The sequence below is a fragment of the Psittacula echo genome (assembly GCF_963264785.1).
Source record: "Psittacula echo genome assembly, chromosome: 1".
In the NCBI taxonomy this organism is placed as follows: domain Eukaryota; kingdom Metazoa; phylum Chordata; class Aves; order Psittaciformes; family Psittacidae; genus Psittacula; species Psittacula echo.
The window spans coordinates 51,730,054-51,748,664 of NC_137735.1; the positions used below are offsets into that span (position 1 = coordinate 51,730,054).

The following is an 18,611-nucleotide window of genomic DNA, read 5'->3' on the forward strand; positions in this document are numbered from 1 at the left end:
ACAGGAAGGCCTGTCTTGGGACAGTGTGTTACTGCCTCATGAGTAGAAATTTTTGGGCCTAAGTTTACATGTGTATGGGCTTTTCAAGATGACAAGATTACTTTTCAAAGTGAGACTGCGCCTGTGCCAGAAATCGTTATAATAATTCTCTGTCATGTTTTCAAACATTAGAAAAGGTTTAGGTTTTTATTTTAACAATTAAAATTGAGGCCTTCTAAGGAATTAGACACCATGTTAGCTCATTTCTGCATTTGATTATCAGATTAATTTATTTTAGCCTCTCCTGTGTCTAGTCTCTGCTGGCAAATCGTCTTTGAAAACTAGCATTATGCTTTATAGCAGCCTGTCTCAACAAGTTTCTGCCTTAGTGGACAAAGGCAGAAGAAATTAGCTTTATTTCCAGCTGAAATTATGGTTCCAGAGTTAACAGCTGAGAAAGCACCATTGGTGTTTGGATTATAGGCATGTGAGCTTTAAGAAAGGATTGATGTGCTAGAGGGGAGAGGATGCCCATGATACTGTATTTGCATTATGGGTATGAGAAGTCCTTTTACATGAGGACTTAACACTGACAGATACATGATTAAAACTCTACTGGCAGTTTTGTAGCTGACTCTCCTAAACTTTCCCTGTGTTTACATATTTACATAATTATTGTGCCTGGTTTAGTCTCTTCTTATTCATGATGCAAATATCTTTGATGTGGGAAATGAGTGGAGTCTATTTTTATGCGTCAAAATTGGAGTATATTACTGTCATTCTTCACTGAGGCTGTTAAAAACCATAGCTATTTTTTCTCTAACTCTTTTCCCTCTTGCTCTGTGTTAACACCCATCTTCTTAGGTACTATCAACAATGGAGAACTCCTGTTTATTCAGTACCGGCCACATAGGTGGGATCAGTCTTTGCACAGAGGCATGGTGGTGGGTGGCGGGAGCCTGAATAACCCAGCTGGGGGAATGGTCTTTCCCTGGCTTCTTCCAAGCCTGTCACAGGAGGGCCCACAGCCTCATGATTTAGGTAAGGATGCTTCCCACCATTGTGCAGTAACAGCAAGGCTTTTGGGAGCATTGTTGTGACTGAGGGGGGCTGCTACCTTTGGGGGTATGCAAGATGCATAGTAAAAGCTGCTCAGGTTTGTACAAAGATTACTATGGGATGCTTAAGGGAGGAGCTGAAGGTGGAAAAATTGAAGGATCAGAGTAGTTTGATGAGGAGCAAGTGGGGAAAATAGAGGGATAACTGGGTAATGGGGGTTAGTTGCATGTAAATAAGTCAGTGTACTCGTCTGGCCATGCGCTGTTCATGTTCATCCTTGTGAAAATCATGTTCTAGCTACATTCCTGGGTAAGGGGAATCTTTTCTGTGTATAAGGACTAGGATAAGGGGACCTCTGGATAAGGACCAAGGGTCACCTGGGCACATATGCCTGGGGTGCCATCAGCTGGAGTACCACAGTGAGTGGAAAATCATGTGACAGCCAGCATGGGACATGGAGGCCTGCGTTATCTATGATGCCACCTGCTGTGTGTCCCCTGCACAGGCAGTGAGGATACCAGGAGTATAACAACTAACAGATGCAGTAGCCTGGGAAGCCAGGGAGGGACCAGAGGATCTCAGTTGCTCATTTATGCATGGGCCAGCCCAAGATGAGGAACCTAGTGCCAGCCACAAGGTAGAGAGTGGAGAGATCATGGCGTGTGTCTGTGAGCCTGTGCAAGGAGGGCTGTGCTGACAACTGAAGTGTGGTGCGGGCCCTGTCGGCTGACAGCTAATGAGGAGACTGAGGCTCTATCCTGGGGGGACTGGGTGTCTAAAGCCAGCGACTGGAAGGTTCCCTGTTGTGTGTGTTTGCAGCCAGAAGGGAAGCAGGAGGCGGCCATCATTTGTGTGTCTTGGTTCTTGAGCAGGCAAGTGACTGGAGGCAGGGTAGTAGCAGATAAGAGATACAACTTGGTGGTCCCTAGGGAAGCAGATTCTTCTTTGCCACTAAAGAAAGGCAAAGCCATTATTAAACCTGGTCAGTAAGAAATACGGAAATGCCAGATAATAGAGGTTTTTAGATAGAAATTAAAACAAGGGTTTCTCTGGTGAAATAGGATGCTGAAACAAGACAATTCTTGTTGTAAGTAACTCTGTGGCAGACTGTGACGGTCTTTCATGAATTAAAAGCTGAGATGACAATAATTATGTGCTGTTCTTGTTTTCTCTGTTTCCAAACTGGAATGGAGACATTAATGGACGTTAATGCCTGGTTACACTTCCTCATGGGTGTTAAAGAAGCTTGAGTTGCACTCGGTCCCATTCCTTTAACCAGTGTTAAGCTCCATGTTCGGGTTCTTCCATTTCACTAGTGTGCCATGTTTTTTAGTTTGTTGGGTACCTTTCTCTTTCAAAGCCAGTATTACTGGTAGTTTCCCATGTCAGCAGATTGCTTGTACTTTTAGGAGTTATCTTTGCTTCCATCAAATGCTGTCACTGTGGGTTATTTTAAATTTATTTTCTGCAAGATTACTTTCATGTGGAAAATGCTTTCTGCAGCTGTCACATTCTCTGCTCCATGTGTTCTTCCTCTCTTCAGTCGTATGCCTCTGGGGTCCGTAATTTGTCTGGTCTTAAACAGAATTACTCAGCTTGCCAACTGTTCTTTCTTTCCAGCACTGGCTGTAAAAATGGTAAAGTGGTAGAAAGGAGTGAAGTCTTGACTGTATGGGGCTGCTGCACTGGGTCAGGCTAAGTACAGTTCTTGGCTCATGCCTTTTGCAAAATGCCTTGAATGCTTTTCTTCAATTACTGACATGAAATAGCACACTTAAGGGGTGACAGTAGTGCCACAATGTTTAGTTCTCTTTAATGCAGGTTTAGAGACAGAAGAGCTAGAAGCTGTGTGTTCAAGTCTACATTTATCAACTAAATTATATTTTTTCCTTACAGTTTTCTAAAGATTGTATCAGGACAGTTCTAGCCTCCATAGGCTTGCCCAGGCTTATATGGGAGCATCAAGAGTTTTAGTTGAATACACCATGTATATAGTTAGAGCATACTGTGCCTTAGCTGCCTTTGGTACTCTACTGAAAGAGGGCAAAGTCTAGTAAAGCGTAGGCTTTTTGATTTTGTTTACTGTATTCCAATTCTGTCTGTGCTTTAGGTTCAAGACCTGTGTGGTCATGTTTTCTTCATCTAGATACGTGCATGGAGTTGGTTTCAGGTGTAGCTGACATTAGGGAACTTAACCATTTGTTATTTATAACTAATTCAGGAATTATATGAATAGACTGCTTATGCTTTCGTTTGTCTTACAAGCATGTTCAAAATGGAAAAGTTAATGCATGCTAATGCACACATAGTAGGTCAATTTTGCTAGTGTCACTGAAGGTAGTATATGATTCATGAGGTGTCTTCACAGGGACATATCTTGGTTACATACAGATTCTGTATATGCTGATGCTTCATGTGTAACACAAAGCATCCTTCCATATGCTAAGCTTCCTTGTTAAGAATCATCTAGAGCATCATGTGGAAAAGACTGGCTAAATAGATTATATCGCTGTAGGAGTTGCGACTCCTGTCAAGTTCCTCAGGGTAGCTTCCTAGTTTTCTGCAGTATAATACTGATGTTCCCTTTAGAAAAACTATCAAGACAAGGAGACCATGAATCAGCCATCAGATACACCAGTATGTTTCTATCTGTGTCCTGATCGACCTGGAAGTTATTTCAGATGACTTTGTTGATTATTAATTTTTCCAAAAGTAAAAGTGTATTTATGAGTAGTTATTAACATAAAATACATGATCACGTAAACTTCGCAGTGTAAAAATTATTTGTTTGATGTAAGAGGGCTGAGGCTCTCTTGCCAGGTAAGTTAATACGTAAAGGAATACAGCTTACAGGAATTTTCCATGCATGAGGATGTGAGTTCTGTTTAAATGGTTGCTGTGTATAAGGAAGAAATCATAGCTATCTAATGCTGTAAGTACAGATAAATATTTGAAGTCGTGAGTTATATGTCATTGTCTCCAATCTTTTCTCCTGTTGAAATGGCTTCCACAGGGTACTTTGCCATCCCCGAAACTCCTGAGGACAAGAGGCCAAAGAAAAAGCCCTATTTCAAGCACCAAAGAGGGGTACAGTATATAGATGTGTCTTCAGACAGCGAAGGTGAACTACCAAGAAGCTTCAGTGGTGCAAAAGAAAACAGGTCTCCAAAGAGCGATGCAGTTGTAATGTATGCATTAATTCAGTTTTCTGTAATGTTTCTGCAACCTGATACAATGTTCTAAATTGAAATACTGAATTGAAAATCAGAGGCTAGGTTCTAGTTTACTGGTTGGTGATTTACCTGCCCTAAATAAACTTAACTGGAGTTCCAGAGAAGAATAATTCAGCTCTTAAGCCATTTTCTCAGAGAACACACTTGAAAAGGAGGAGTGCTCTAATAGTGAATGACATGTGTGATGTTCATTGTATGTCTGTGCGTTTGCCCCTCTGAAATCCTCTTAATGGCATTAGAAAGCTTAACCATAAAATACTTGCTTTATAAGTTTTAAACCATATATTGGAGTTGCTTTTAGTTTGTTTCATTTTTTTCTGAAATCATAACAGGAAAGCAAGTAGAGCTTCAGTGTGAAGTATAAGAGCTGAAGTTAAGTGTTGATTGCTTGATTTGTTTGCTATGCTTAGTGAAAACTGTTCTTTTTATGATTTGGAAATTTATGTATTTGAATTAGCTAGAAGGGCAGAGAACAGTGTTCTACAGTCACTTGCGTGGATGCTAAAAAGGCAGCATTGAGAATGCATGAGAGACAAGATGTAGACAGACATTTTCCGCAACTAGCTGGAATGGTTTGAAGAAATGCCTGCTATTTGTTGCTCGCTAGTTATATGTCTGTGTGACTGATACGTGCTAATTGTCTGTGCCCCTTAAATGTTCTTGTGCTATACAAAACAAGATGGCTTAACCTGCATTTTGATAGTCTAGCTGAACTCATCTATGGAAAGCTTTTAGGGAAGTAGTAACCCAAACAGGCATAGTCTCTTGTCAGATTTTCAGCCCTCAAAACATGGATTTGCTGGAGCAGAAATTCTTGTATTTTTTTTTTATGCATCTTCCCCAAAGTTTCAACCTATGGGAGATACTTTGTAAGAAAAAGCAAAATAGTTAGCAGAGTGATCTCCCCTTTCTGTCTGTAGCTTAAGTTATTGATTGTGCAAGGATGCAGAGATGGCTTGTGTGCAGTGCTGTGTGAACATAGTTAACACTGCTTCTGGGATCAACCTGATTTGGAAGCACTACAAGTGTTTTTTACCATATGGTAGTGACACTAATAATCTGTGCAGGATCCAACTTGCAGAGCCGCAGCTTGATATTTCTAAACTGTATTTTGATTACCAAGGGTGAGAGCCGGACAGCAAAGTGGCTCCTAGTGGGAGAGATGAGCATAAGTTACATCCTCTTGTACTTATCATTATTCCTATGTAGCCACTGCTCTCATGCACCAGGCACCCTAGTGCCTGACACTTTGGCATGGTGCGTTGGCTTGGGTGCTAATCGATGTCTGCTGAACCCAGTAAGCTGTCTCACAAGTGGTGTTCAGTTGAGCTAATAAAGCTAATAATTCGAGAGCATGGCAGGAGTTAGCTTGGATCTGGCCAGGTTTATGAGCTCTGGCTTGTGCTGAATTTAGCCTGGCTTTGCAAAGAATTGGTCAATCGAGTGTCCTTGGACTGGGCATTTTGGTGCATGTGTTACCTAATGTTTGGGAGGTTTGCAAATTTTTATCTTTTTGCAGCGTATCTCAGCCCCTACTTATCCTGAATGAGGGATACTTATTTCTTCAGAAAGCAGAAAGTTTAGAGCATAAAGCACAACTTTCCTAAAGGAAGCGTGCTGCAAGCTTTACTACCAGAGTCACTGTGTGGACTCTGTTGGAAAAAAGCAGAACTCTCACACAAGTTTTTGTGGATTGGGGTCATACTTGTTTAACAGTTAAGTGAGTGTTCCTTCTTGCTTGGTAAGAATGTGATTATACAAAGAGATCAAGATTTCTGATGTGCACAGCTCTGGCTCTGTTGACAAGTATCTAGATGTCGATCCCCCATAGGAAATGATAGGGCAGTTGCAATGTTGAAATGTGTTTACTGTGAACAAAAGACTGTACATAATTATATATGCTTTGTTTTATTCTGAATTGGAGATACTACTTTGAGTACAAGTTGATTCAGTGTTAGTGAATGCATCTAAACACATTTTGAAAGATCCCATTGGTTTTGGTTTATGGTGATGTTCTGGTAGAGTAAAACTTCCGTAAGCAAAAATAAATTTTATTTCTTTCTACTTCCCCATACATCATAGCTCTGACCATAGCTCTGAACAGTCTGATGAAGAGTCTGAAGATGAGCTGTCCCAGTTGGCTTACGCTGGGGATCCACTGTCAGCTGTGAAGAAGAGTGTAAAGGAAGACATCAGAGCTGCAAAACTGCAAACACTGAAGGACATTTTTCCTGAAAAACGTGACCAAGAATTACGAGAAGTAATAATGTTGTCTTGCTTTATTTTCATGACTGTTCTATAGGCAGGTTTCCTAAGCATTTGGTTTTATTGTAGGGAACAGCGTTGTGCTACTCAGTTGTATGTAGTGCTGATGGCATTTATTCTCAGGAGAGTGTAAGATAGCTCCTGTATCAGCAGAACTTTGTAGTACATAGAGGCTGTGCAAATTTTGGTCTGCAGTTGCATATCCACAACATTTTTGAAAGAAGACAGAGAAATATTAGGCAAGTCTCTTGTTCCTTCATGAAAGATCTGGAACAGTCTGTCCTGACAAACCCTATGCAACTGGTGAAGGCGATTAAGGAAAAATCATGAGCCTTTTGAAAAGGAAATTTTTTTATTATAGCAGAATAGTGAGATGCCATTTACAAATGCGGACAGATACTTGTGAGTCAGGATTCATCATAACTTCATTTTGTGTTTTCGTATTTGTAACTTTTAGGCCATTTGCTTCTGTTGCAGTTATCTCACTTGCAAAAAGCATTCTGAAAGTCTCAACATCCAAATAATTTGTAAAAGTTACCTATTTTGAGTTTGCGCTTGGATAGAGAAAGAATCTAAGACTGCAACAAAGTATAGATAAACTTTGAAGCATGTTATAAGTTTTGTGCGTGTACTGTCAGGAAATCAACCAATGTGCCGTAAGTCACAGACAGAGTTAAGAAATTAGTTTTTTGGATCATCTGGTTTTGCGATAGTAACATAGAATAGCTTTTGACAAAGAGCTTTTAAGTAAACCTGCATGGTGTGTCTGAAGTAGGGAAAAAGGTGGTAATAAAATGAGATTGTGTTTAAAATGTTTTCCAGTAGGTTTTTTCAAAAGTATTTCCAAATACAGCTTATGTGATCAGTCTAGCTAACTTGGTAGTGTTAATTTTGTGCTTGGATTTTATGATACCTGTAATTTTGAGGTGTTTTTCTTAAAGTGTATTTCAATACACTTTAATACACACTGATTTATCGTTGTCCTCCTGTGTTCAACTGGATTAAATCTCATCACTTAGCAGTTGTCTGTCTTTTTTTTTTTTTTCAGTTGTTGGAATCAGCACACACAATGAATGAAGCTGCTGGTTTGCAATTCAGTTATGAAGGTATGTTTAACAATGACAAAAACCCAAAACCAAACTTTAGGAGCTGTAGCTAATTCAATAAAGTAAACTTTGCTGGTAGGTATTTAAAAAGTGGTAAAGCACATGCTAAAAGTTATTACGGTTTTTTTATTGCAATCACAAAGCTGGAATGACAGGCTTTGCAAAGGGAAAGATGAAAAGATGTTGACCAAAATCCAAAAAATAGAACAAAAAAGGAGAGTTTGTGCCGTGAAGTCCAGGATTGCTTTACATGTGTGTCATGAAGTGAATTCTGTTCCTGCTGGTTCCTTCCTTGCCCAGAAGTTGGGGCAAATAGTAATGGGCTAGCAATAGTAATTATAAATGTTGTAGGTAAGAAATGTGGTGATATGGAAAAAATACACTGAGTATGTAGCCACTCATAACTGTTTGTGTCAAGGCCTATCACAATTTTCTCTTCATGTTGACTTCAACACTTGCTTGTAATTCTCCGTAAGAACCATTAGTCTTAAATATTAGACAAATCCCCATGGTTCTCTAGCAAAACGTGCCCCAAACTGTGCCTTTCAGCCCTCAGAGCTTATTTAGGATTTTTTTATTCTGCATCTGAATTTATGCAGTCTCATGCTGTTATCAAAAAAAACCCAAAACAACAAAACAAAAAAACCCAGCACTTGATATGTGAGTTTGTAGGAAATGGTAAGCATGAAAAGGGTCGTAGTTCTTGAGCTTTGGGTTTGCTTCTTGACATCTCCTAAATCCAGGGTTAAATCTCTTGCTTTTGTATTAATCTTTCTGACTGATGTACTGGGGTAGGTGGGGGAAGAAGGGAAGGTTGGCATGAATATTAACATCATTATAAAAAGCTGAAGATTCCAAATGCAGTTCAGTTGTTGCACAGTTTTCCTGAGATGTCTTCGTGGTTTGGAGATGATTGAAAAGCTAATTATGATCTCTCTTGATTACTTTAGTTGTTCTAAGTGGTTAATGTGTCTTTTCATGCAGTATCCTATGGATTTTGAAGCAACATGTCTAGGATGCTCATGTGCTGAGGGAGAACAGTTTTAATCCCTCTCTAAAGTAGAAAATCTATTGCTAATTCAGTTCCTCATTGTACTTGCCATATTTTCTTCTTCTGATATTTATATACAACTTCAAAGATTTTTTTTAAACAAATATCAGAAAGCTTTTTTTTTACCCAACCAGACCAACATTTTGATGTTTCCACTGTGATCAGTTTCTATAAATGGGACTTCTTAGATGCTGGCAATAGAAAACGAAAGCGAACATATTTTTGAGGGACACACTAGTTTTGAGTGCTGCTGCCCCTGGAAATCCCTTCCTGGAAAAATATGGGTACTTTTCAAGGGTTTTGATTAATATTAACCCAATTTAAGCAAGTATATATACTTTGTTGAAGTCCACAGTGTTTGAACCAAAACACTTTGATTTGTGTTACGTAGGCCCTGCCTTTTGACCATTTTTGTGTTGATCTAAGAATGCTATTTCACATACTTTCAATATGAGCCCACAGAAAAATCTTGGCAGCAAAATTCTCACTAATCGCAGCTGTTGTATAAAATATTCAGTTAGGAGTAAGCTTGCCTGAAAGTGATGGTATAAATCACATAATTTTGGACACATTTTTAAAAATCAAGACACTACTGAACATCTGCTTATCTATGTCAATTTGTGTTATGCTTAACTTGTTGTGAAGGATTGACTCTGAGAGAGATCAGGGACAAGATACTGTTTTGTGAAGCATGGCTTTGCTAAAAAAGCATGGCTGAGTCATCCTCAAATTTTTCTGTCCTTTCAAAATGACAAAAATTTGTATTTATAGCATGAATTCAGTAGTTGTATTTAGCTAAAACAAGACACATTGCAGATGACTTAGAGGTATGATTGATAGGTGTGTGACACTGAAAATAGGCATGGGAATGAGAGATGTGAAGTTATATTGATGCTTGCGGCTTGTGATTTGTTTGTGGTGGTGTTTTCTGTACATCTTGAAAACCATGAAATCAGTGAGGGTGCTTCTGAGCTGAAGCCTCAGGTAAACCTGTCTGATATTCACTACTTTTTGAACAGGCAGAAATGACTGTTCTGTAATATAAGAATGTCATAGTAATACAGCTTTTTTTTGTAGTGGTAGCAACAAATACCAGTGGAAGTAATTGCAAATGTTTCTCTGAATTTTGAAACCCTGGAGCTGCTTCTTGTTGCTCATTAATCATAAAATTTCTGGAGAGAACAAGGATTCTTCTGGAAGGCCTGATGTGCTCTGCCTCCACTCCAGGGATTGTTGCCGTCTAGCAGTAATAGAGTTTCTTCATCTCAGCTGTATGCTCTCTTAACACATGAAGGAGTAATTGAGTGTACTTGCAAAAGTGAATGTTTTCAGAAAGTTGGGATTTTTCATCATTTACAAATGTGGTGGGTTTCAGAAGACCACAGGTTGATTTCTAATTAATTCTGTGTTGATTGTCCAGGCAATCTTCAGGATTGGGAGTGTGCTCTGTGTGCGTGTGCTTGTTCACTGGTCACCTTTGGCAGTCTAGGAGGGAAGGGTGGCCGGACATGCTGGTGTCAGACATCAAAGCTCTACAGGCAGTTGTTATTCTAAAAAAGACTTAATTTGCAGTACAGTAATTTACAATAACTTGGTCTGGTAACAGTTGCTGCTTCAAGCAAAGCTAATGTGCAGAAATAATGCTAATGTGTTCATGAGCTGTGCACAGCAGAGTCAGAAAATGCACCTGACTGGGCAGGTCTTAATGCTGAGATAATAATCTCTTGATAATCAGCAGGGACCAAAGATATTCAGAAGGTTCTGGCTCATATGAACTATTCATAAGTATCATAGTTATCATTGATACTTGGTTATCACTGCCTTAATATGCATAGTTTTCTTTCAGACATTTGGTTTAGTGTTGAAAACTGTTTGGTGATAACCTCTCTGATGTGCAGCTGAGCCAGAAATCAGTCATCAGCACTTCCAGATTGGCAGTAATGTACATATTCCAACTTGTGATTGGGGTTCAACCTTCATTAAATACCAACTTTCCCAAAGCAGTCAGCTTCAAAAAAACCAGACAGACCTTTATGCAACTTATGTGTAAAACACTTGGCAATTATTAAAAAAACAAAATAAGCAAAGCTATTTCAGTTGTAATGTATGAGAGGTAATTGCCTGATTAATTGCCAAGCTAGTAAAGAAAACTTAGGAGGTAAATAAACATGTATTTTCAAGCAGCTGCTTTGCTTGAAGTTTCAATGTATGTGTGGACTGTAATAGGAAACTATTATGGAGACTGGTAAATGTCCTGTGCAGTCAATAAGTAGCTACTATAGTGTTGGTTTGAATGATCCTACTGTTTTGAGGTAAGCTTAATGAAAGTAATTAATTCTTCCTTTCTGCCTCAACTCTTTTTAAAGCTGCTTCTCATAAAAGGAAACAGAACGATAGTCCCCCAACTTGCAGAAAGAGGACTGAACAAGTCATAAAAAAGACAAAGACAGATTACGTAAGTACTGTTTTTTCACTCTGTGCATTGTAAAATAAATAGAATTACCTGACTTGGTCAGTGATGGTGGTAACATGAACTTGGTGTGTTTCATCAAGAAAGTCTAATCAAATTCAAATCTTGCCATCTGAATGAAGTTTTTCTGTGTTCTTCTCCTTGGGAATTCAGAATGGAATTATCTGTTTTGTTCTCTAGTGTTTGTGGATTTGTATCCCAATATCCTGTTTGCTGCTTTTGTGAAACTGGTTACAAAGGAAGCTTTACTGAGTTATTACCCAGTCACCCTAGCAAACAGTGCTTCAATGTACCTGGGTTTATGCAGTGGTTTGATTTCTGTGCTTTAACATTTCCATTACAGTTAAAAGGGTAAGGATTGGGGAAAAGTAAAGCTGAAGCATGGGTTTTTAGAGTTTGTAATTGTAGTGAGCAAACGTGCAGGGTTGGTTGTTAGGTTGGGTTTTTTTCCCCTTGCTTTTGCTTTTCCTCTGGTTCCTAAGGTTGTTCCTCAGACTAGAGCATACCTTGCCAGCTACTGTACCATACTGCAGCTGTACTGTTAATGATACCATACTCTCACTGAGGAAAGACACATTGTCCTCTGTTACTAGAAGTGCTTCTGGGTGATCTGGTTTGTGCTCTTTCAGCAAAGTAAATGTTGATCAAGCCTGTTGGCATCTCTGCTGTAGACAAGTAGATCTGTAACCAGTTTGTGTTCGAAGCTCTGTGAAGAAACCTGTGTAATTCTTTGTGGTGAATACATAACAGAGCGGCTTGTGGCATGCAGTGCTTTTGACACTTTCTGGTTCATAAAAGAGCTCCCTATTTGCAGGCTGATAGTAGCTGTTAGTGAAGCTGTTGTTGATGAAAACTTTTGCCAGGTTTTGATGTGACTCCATGGTGCTGGGACATAGTATTTTTGGATTTTTTTTTTACTTATACATGTTCATATAAACACACCATTTGACACATTTATAGACTCTGGTTGGTTAAATACTGCATGCTTAGTAATCTAACTTGAAGTGACAACCCTGCCATCTTCTGCCTTAAATATCATCCAGAATCACCACTAACTTTTTACTTTAAATAAATACAGACTAGATAGTTCTAAATTATTTATATTTTGGTATGTAGCTTTCACTGTGTATGTTTATCGAGTAAAGAATGACAGCCTTTCAAGACTGAAGACATTTTCTATGCTTATGAAAGTTTTGGTCTTATATCAGCTACGGACAAGGAATCACTTCCGCAAATCAGATTTGTCTTAAGTGCTTTTGTAATTCAGAATGGCTTTTTAAGGATAAGCAACTTTAATTACGTTTGATTGGTTTTAATTGTGGAGTTTTTTGTTTTGCTTGTTTCTAGACTCATAATTTACATTAAATCTAATAGATTTCTTTTTTTAATGTAGCTGGATAAGGCAGATCCCCAAAGACAATGGGAGAGGCAAGAGATGCTGGTGAAGAAGCTGCAAAATATATTCCCTGTATTGGATAAGGAGGTGAGCTCATCTCTCATGATGGCACATCAGGTTTTGACTTCTTCAGAAAATTGCAGCTGTTTATAATCGAAACTAAACAGGACTTAACACCAGCAGCACTCTTGAAAAGAGCTCACGGTAGGAAGGTGTTCAGTGCTGCTGCTTCTGGAATGTAGTTTGCCCTGAACTGAGAGCAGTTGGATGTAATCAGAATATGGAACTTACCCTACTTTTGGTCCTGTGACAAACCTGGCATAGTGCAAAAATGCATGAGGAAATAATCCCTCTCTCTCACATTCTCCCTTGGATGACTATATATACTGTGTGCTTTATTCTAGTTTAGTACCTGATAATACTCAGCAACTGGTCAGGTCACTTTAATTCTACATTTTTTTTGGAAGCAAAACTGGTTTATATGTGTTCTTACCCTTTTGAAAAGTGGAATGCAGCTCTGCCTACACTGAGTGTATAAGGATAAACTGTTTTCTCCTTTTGATTTCCTTTTATTTTGAATCATCTGATTTATAGGGGTTTTCTTTGCCTTATGCAGTTAAAATTGTTAGTGCCCTAATGTTATGCACAGAAAATCAGTTTTTGCTTGTCACAATACAAAATTTCTCTTACTAGGAACTGAGAGATGTACTACAGGAACATGACTGGGTGTTTCATGAAGCACTGGAGACCCTGAGAGTATTTGCAGAAGATGACAGTAAGGACAGATTGATAATCCATTTTATCTCAGGATAAAATAAAAAGACTTGCATGGTTTAGTGGGAGGTGTCCCTGCCCATGGCAAGGGGGTTGGAACTAGATGATCTTAAGGTCCTTTCCAACCCTAACTATTCTATGATTCTATGACTTGTGATACAAATAATTTCTGATGTCCATCAATGACAGCCCAGACATCAGTATGCCTAGAAACTTGCACTGATACTTGAAATTAGTATTATGAGGAGGGCAAGAGTTTTAAGTGTCATGATTATTGTATCTTTTGTTCTGTAAATAGAGATAAATATCTTTGCCTTGCTAATACAGATTTGCATAAGAAGTTGTAATTACCTATGGGTATATCGTAAAATATGTTTTGAAATGTCTCAAAGCTGACATCTGCTTCCCTCCTGCTTGTTCAAAATTAAGCGCTGTTTTTTAACTGGAGTAATTTGTAAATCGGTGATTGCCAATAACTGCATAGGTGACAAGTGACATATGCTATTTTATCCTGCTAAAATACATTATAGGAGAGGAAAATGCTAGAAATAGGCCCTAAATTATGCAGCCAATTTACAAATACCAGTGCATTAAATGTAGCAGGGAGCAAGGACTATGATTCCAGGTAAATCTGTGAGTTACAACTTAAGTAATATTTAAGGAGTTGATTACTTTTCAGTGTTAAATGGCTGTCAGAAATGTGTATGTTTTGCTGTATTAGCTACTTAAGTATTCTTGGGATAGGATTGGTTCTTTACAAGTGGGGAGAGTTATCAGTTTGCATGAGGTTGGGTCCTTGCTGCTGCTTCTAAGAAGGTATACATCAGGGTTGGAGTCAGTCAGCAGTGAGGTGGGATTGGGCAGAAGAAAAACGTTGCAAATGCTTTCTTCCAAAGAAGAATGCTGTAGTGAGATGTATTAAACTGGGAAAAATACCCAATTTTAGTGTTGAAAGTAAGCTGGTTTTATGAAATCAGCAGCATTAATCTCTCTGCAGTTGGGTGGAGTGGGACCAGTATCTCATCCCAGTGATATATCAGAGTTCTTAACTATCCGCTATTACCTCAGAGCTGCTGCAGCTCACACATACTACATTGTGTTGATCACCTGTATTTTAAGATAGCTACTTAAAACCTTCTTCTGTTTGAGTAGTGTGCAAGTTAGCATGGCTCGTCTTACTCTCACGGTTGGTACTATTTACACGTTTTTAGACAGACTTCCATGGTGTTAGCTACTCTTCTGTCTTAGTAACACCTGCTGTTGACATGTTGTGTATTAAATCCTCGAACTGTGTGTTGTTGTATCTATATAGGTTTATTTTGGAAGAACAGTATGTTTTAATCTGCTCTTAAACAGTATGCATTGACTTGTTGCCTTCTCTATTGCATTCGTAGGCATCAAATTTTCTCTCCGCCATGACGATTCTGACTGGACTGAAACCTCCAACAGGAGCGGAAGTGGTGAGAGTAAAGAGAAGCTGAAGAAGAAATCTCCCGGAGAAAATGAGAGCAGCTTTCAGAAAAAGGCCAAAGGCCCAATGAACTTTTGGAGTACTGAAACAGAAACAGACTCAGAGGACAGCTCAGCTTCTGAAGATGGTGGTAGCGTCTTTGACGAGGACTACCGCAGCAGCAACGAAGTGATGGAGGATTGCTACAAAGCGAAAATCCTCAGCTTCCTGCAGGATGCTTCCATGAGTGAACTGATTTTGATTCCCCAGTGTTCTCAGAAAACAGCTCAGAAGATAATAGTGCTCCGGCCCTTTAATAGCTGGGAGGCTCTGGTAGGTCTGCATTCTTCTTTTTCTATCCCCAGCTTGCCTAGAGTCAAGGTGGCTTCAGCCTAGGGAGGCTTAGATGGGTGGCCTTATCCTGATTAGGCTAAAATGCTATGTTCCTCCTAAGCCAATAGCGTTTCAAATAGTGTCATATGACCTGATTTTGAATGAATTAAGGGGTGATTTTTCTGGAAAACTCAAGCTGATTGGCTGACTTTGCTGCCACTCACTCTGTTGCATAGAAAGTTGGTTGATTTCACTGCAGAAGAAGAAATTAGAGCTTTCACTTGGAAAGGAGGTGTTTGCTAGTTTCTCCTGAGTTCTTAGAGCTGAAAACTTATGCAGGAGGCAAGAACGTGGCAGGACCTTTATTGCAGACTCTTGAACAGCAACAGCAGCAGCTTCCAGAGTAACTCCATGATTGAAGGTGCCAGCATGGATATTTTCAGTTGCATACAAGAAACAGTCGTTTTGGGGGGCAGAGGGTGTTTGGTCATTTTTGTTTAATCTACTGCAGCTTAGTCTCTAGCATGGTTTTGCTGGCTGAGCAATGCAGCCATTTTTAGTGGAGCAAGCTGCTGTGATTTTATTAATACAAGGTAAAGCATCAGAAGGCTAATCGACAACAGAGGGAAAAACGATATCTCTTGGTAAGTAGATTATCTACTGTCATAGGCATGTTACTTTCACATGTTTCCCATGGTTTGTTTGTTGTCTTTACATTTCATGAAACTTAAGTGGCAGCCATCAGACCCCGGTAAGAGCAACGTTGGTAAAAACTTTTGACATGCATTACAGCAGATTTTCTTGGTTTAATTTATTAGTGCTTTGGATTTTAAAGCAGTAACTGTGCATAGGCCGTCTTACAGAGTAATTGATACGTTTTATTATCAGTTTGTGTTCTGAACCCTCTCGTACTGATGTAGGCAAGATTTGCTTGTATTTTTTCCAGAGCAGAACAGAACTTCTTCAGTATGTGTAAAACAATAACATTTATTATTCCGTGTGTGAAATGTTTTACCACAAAATAGTAAATTATACTAGGCAGATTTTTAAGCAAAACAAAATGATCTTTGTATGTTGTGTGGCAAGGGGGGGAGACAAGAGGAGGATAGATGGAAAAAAATAACAAGGTGCAGGTATGCTGCAAAAGAAATCCGTTTTGCCCCAAGCCTTTGGCTTCTCACAGAACATCTGTCATGTGGCTATTACTTTCTAAACTTGTTGGATTTTGCCTGAGCTTAAGTCTTTGCAGAAATATTTGCTACAGGGCTGTTCTCCTTTTCTGTGTCAAATATTTAATAGAAAAAAAGCTGCATGGGCCTGTTTGTGTTCAAAATTTGCCTTTCATAAAGATTCCTGCTGTCAGCAACCACATATTTATATAGTACTGTGAATACTTGCCCAAAGTAGAAGCAGTTTGCAGCAGATTTTAACAGACGTTTTGTATCAGTGTGGATTTAATTGTTTGTAAAGATTTAGTAGCTCAGTGACCCAGTGTTTTTCCTACTAATTAAAAAGAGTGGTAGCATGATGGAGGGAGCTGATTCAGTTTCAGCATTAAAGAAATTGGCTTGTTTTTAAGGTTTCTTTTTACTGTAATGGTATATTTTATAATACAATGTAAAGCAGTAGAAAGTTGTTACCACATACGCATTATTAGAATTGAGAAAGATTATAAGGCTGTCGGCATATATGGAAATTGGGCGTCTTATTCCAAGAATACCTAAATTAAAATGGCTTTTTTATTGTAGACAACCTTTTTAAGTTGGACTTGTCCATCATATTCTGTATACTGCAATAGTATATGAGTGAGGAGATAGAAACTCAAGGGAAAGTAGCTTTGGCTTTTTTTATCATAGAATCATAGAATAGTTAGGGTTGGAAAGGACCTTGAGATCATCTAGTTCCAACCCTCCTGCCATGGGCATCTGATTTTGTTTGGCTGCGAATGTGCAAACTGCTTTGAAAACTGAATTCACAGGAAATCCAAAAGCACTTCTCACCAAAGTAAACCAAAGGGAAGCAGCAAATGCATCAGGTTAGAAATGGAGGCTGATTAAAGTGGAGTTGGAGTTTGTTGGTTGAGGCTGACTTTCACCCTTAGGGAATAAAGTGGAATCCTAAATTGCCTTAAAAGTGATGTAAAGTAAGCCTGAGCAGGGTGTGCTGGCATCATGGTTATGCACTGAGGAGCTGTGCTTCAGCCCTGAGCTCCACTGGACCTTCCATAACACGTGCTGTGGAAGTCCATGGGTTCAGTTGTCTGTGATGGTCTCACTGCTGTGTTCTGCATGACAGGGCAACGTTGTGTGTTTCACATCTAACCCAGTGGCTGAAGCTTTTCTTGTTTTAACTTTGAGACTAATGTTATTGTGCTGACATGAAACAATACAATTTCTGTTCATAACAGATGGCTTCATTCTCCACGCCTTCATTTATAGATTACAGGATTTATATTCATGCCAACCAAAGCTTTAGGCATCAAAACAAATGTTGAAATTTTTTAATAACCTATTAAAAATCACATTCCTTATGTCCCTCTTATATCTAAATAAAGGTGTTTATTTAGAAAACTTCGTTGCGAGTGTTGACATGTGGACCTTGGCCTGATTTAATCTATGAGTGTTGGTAAACTTTCTGGGTTTTCTTTAAAATGGAACAGAAACCACCAATAAAGAAAACCCCAAAACTGTAACAGGAGGCTTTCAGTAGAGGGCACCATTTCGTTATTTTTTTTTCTCTCCCTCTGCTTTTACTCTGCAATGTGGCAAAGTTGATCAGTTACTTAACACATGTAGGTTTTTAAAGGAAAGAATTCTAGGGGGATATGCACCTGTGAAGTTTGTGCTAAAATTTAACATATCCCTCATTTAAATTTCAGAAAAATCTGTGTGGAAGTTACTTCTGTTTTAACAAAAGAATGGCAAATCCAAAGGACCTGCTATTCTTCAGTTCTTTAAAATCATTAATAAAAAAGGAAGATGTCTGTTCTTTACAATGAAATAACTTTATGCGTAAATATGCATGAAAATACTATAATTACAAATATGACCACAGTTACTGCAGAACTAAATTTATTAGAAGGTTTTACACTTTCTGCAGACAGCCCTACATGGCATCAAGGAGAAGCTGGTGGGCCTGAAGGGTGTGTTTTGACACAACTTCAGGGTGCCTGGCTCTAAAAACAGAGAATATCTGTATTGTAGTGAAGATAATGAGGTTTAAGGGGAAGAAATACAAAGTAGTGTGGCCTTGAGGAAACAAGTGGTAGAAGTAATAAGGCTTCTCTGTCAAAATTAATAAGGCTTTATAGTTGAAAAGGGGAAAAAAAAAGATAAATTTAAGTATTAATTAAAGATGCAGTGTCACATGATAGGTCTGTATTTGGCACCAGGTTGTGGGAATGAGACTTGTAAGTAGCAATTCGCATAACAACTAAGAAGGTGGGAGCTCTTGGAGAAAGCTTGTGTTCATGATTGATATAGGAAGGATTGTGAC

The 18,611-nt window shown here is 38.8% G+C and overlaps 1 protein-coding gene across 1 annotated transcript in view; it reads left to right on the top strand.

Moving 5' to 3' along the window:
* SMARCAD1 (SNF2 related chromatin remodeling ATPase with DExD box 1) overlaps window positions 1-18,611 on the top strand; it is a gene marked incomplete at its 3' end in the record, with an annotated part of 37,467 nt that overhangs the window by 5,667 nt on the left and 13,189 nt on the right. Inside the window, exons 3-10 of the mRNA XM_080635904.1 lie at window positions 844-1,020; window positions 4,052-4,226; window positions 6,354-6,531; window positions 7,585-7,642; window positions 11,060-11,148; window positions 12,557-12,646; window positions 13,253-13,334; window positions 14,728-15,116. Of these exons, the coding sequence (XP_080492030.1) occupies window positions 844-1,020; window positions 4,052-4,226; window positions 6,354-6,531; window positions 7,585-7,642; window positions 11,060-11,148; window positions 12,557-12,646; window positions 13,253-13,334; window positions 14,728-15,116 (1,238 nt within the window). The remainder of the gene's footprint in view (window positions 1-843; window positions 1,021-4,051; window positions 4,227-6,353; window positions 6,532-7,584; window positions 7,643-11,059; window positions 11,149-12,556; window positions 12,647-13,252; window positions 13,335-14,727; window positions 15,117-18,611) is intronic.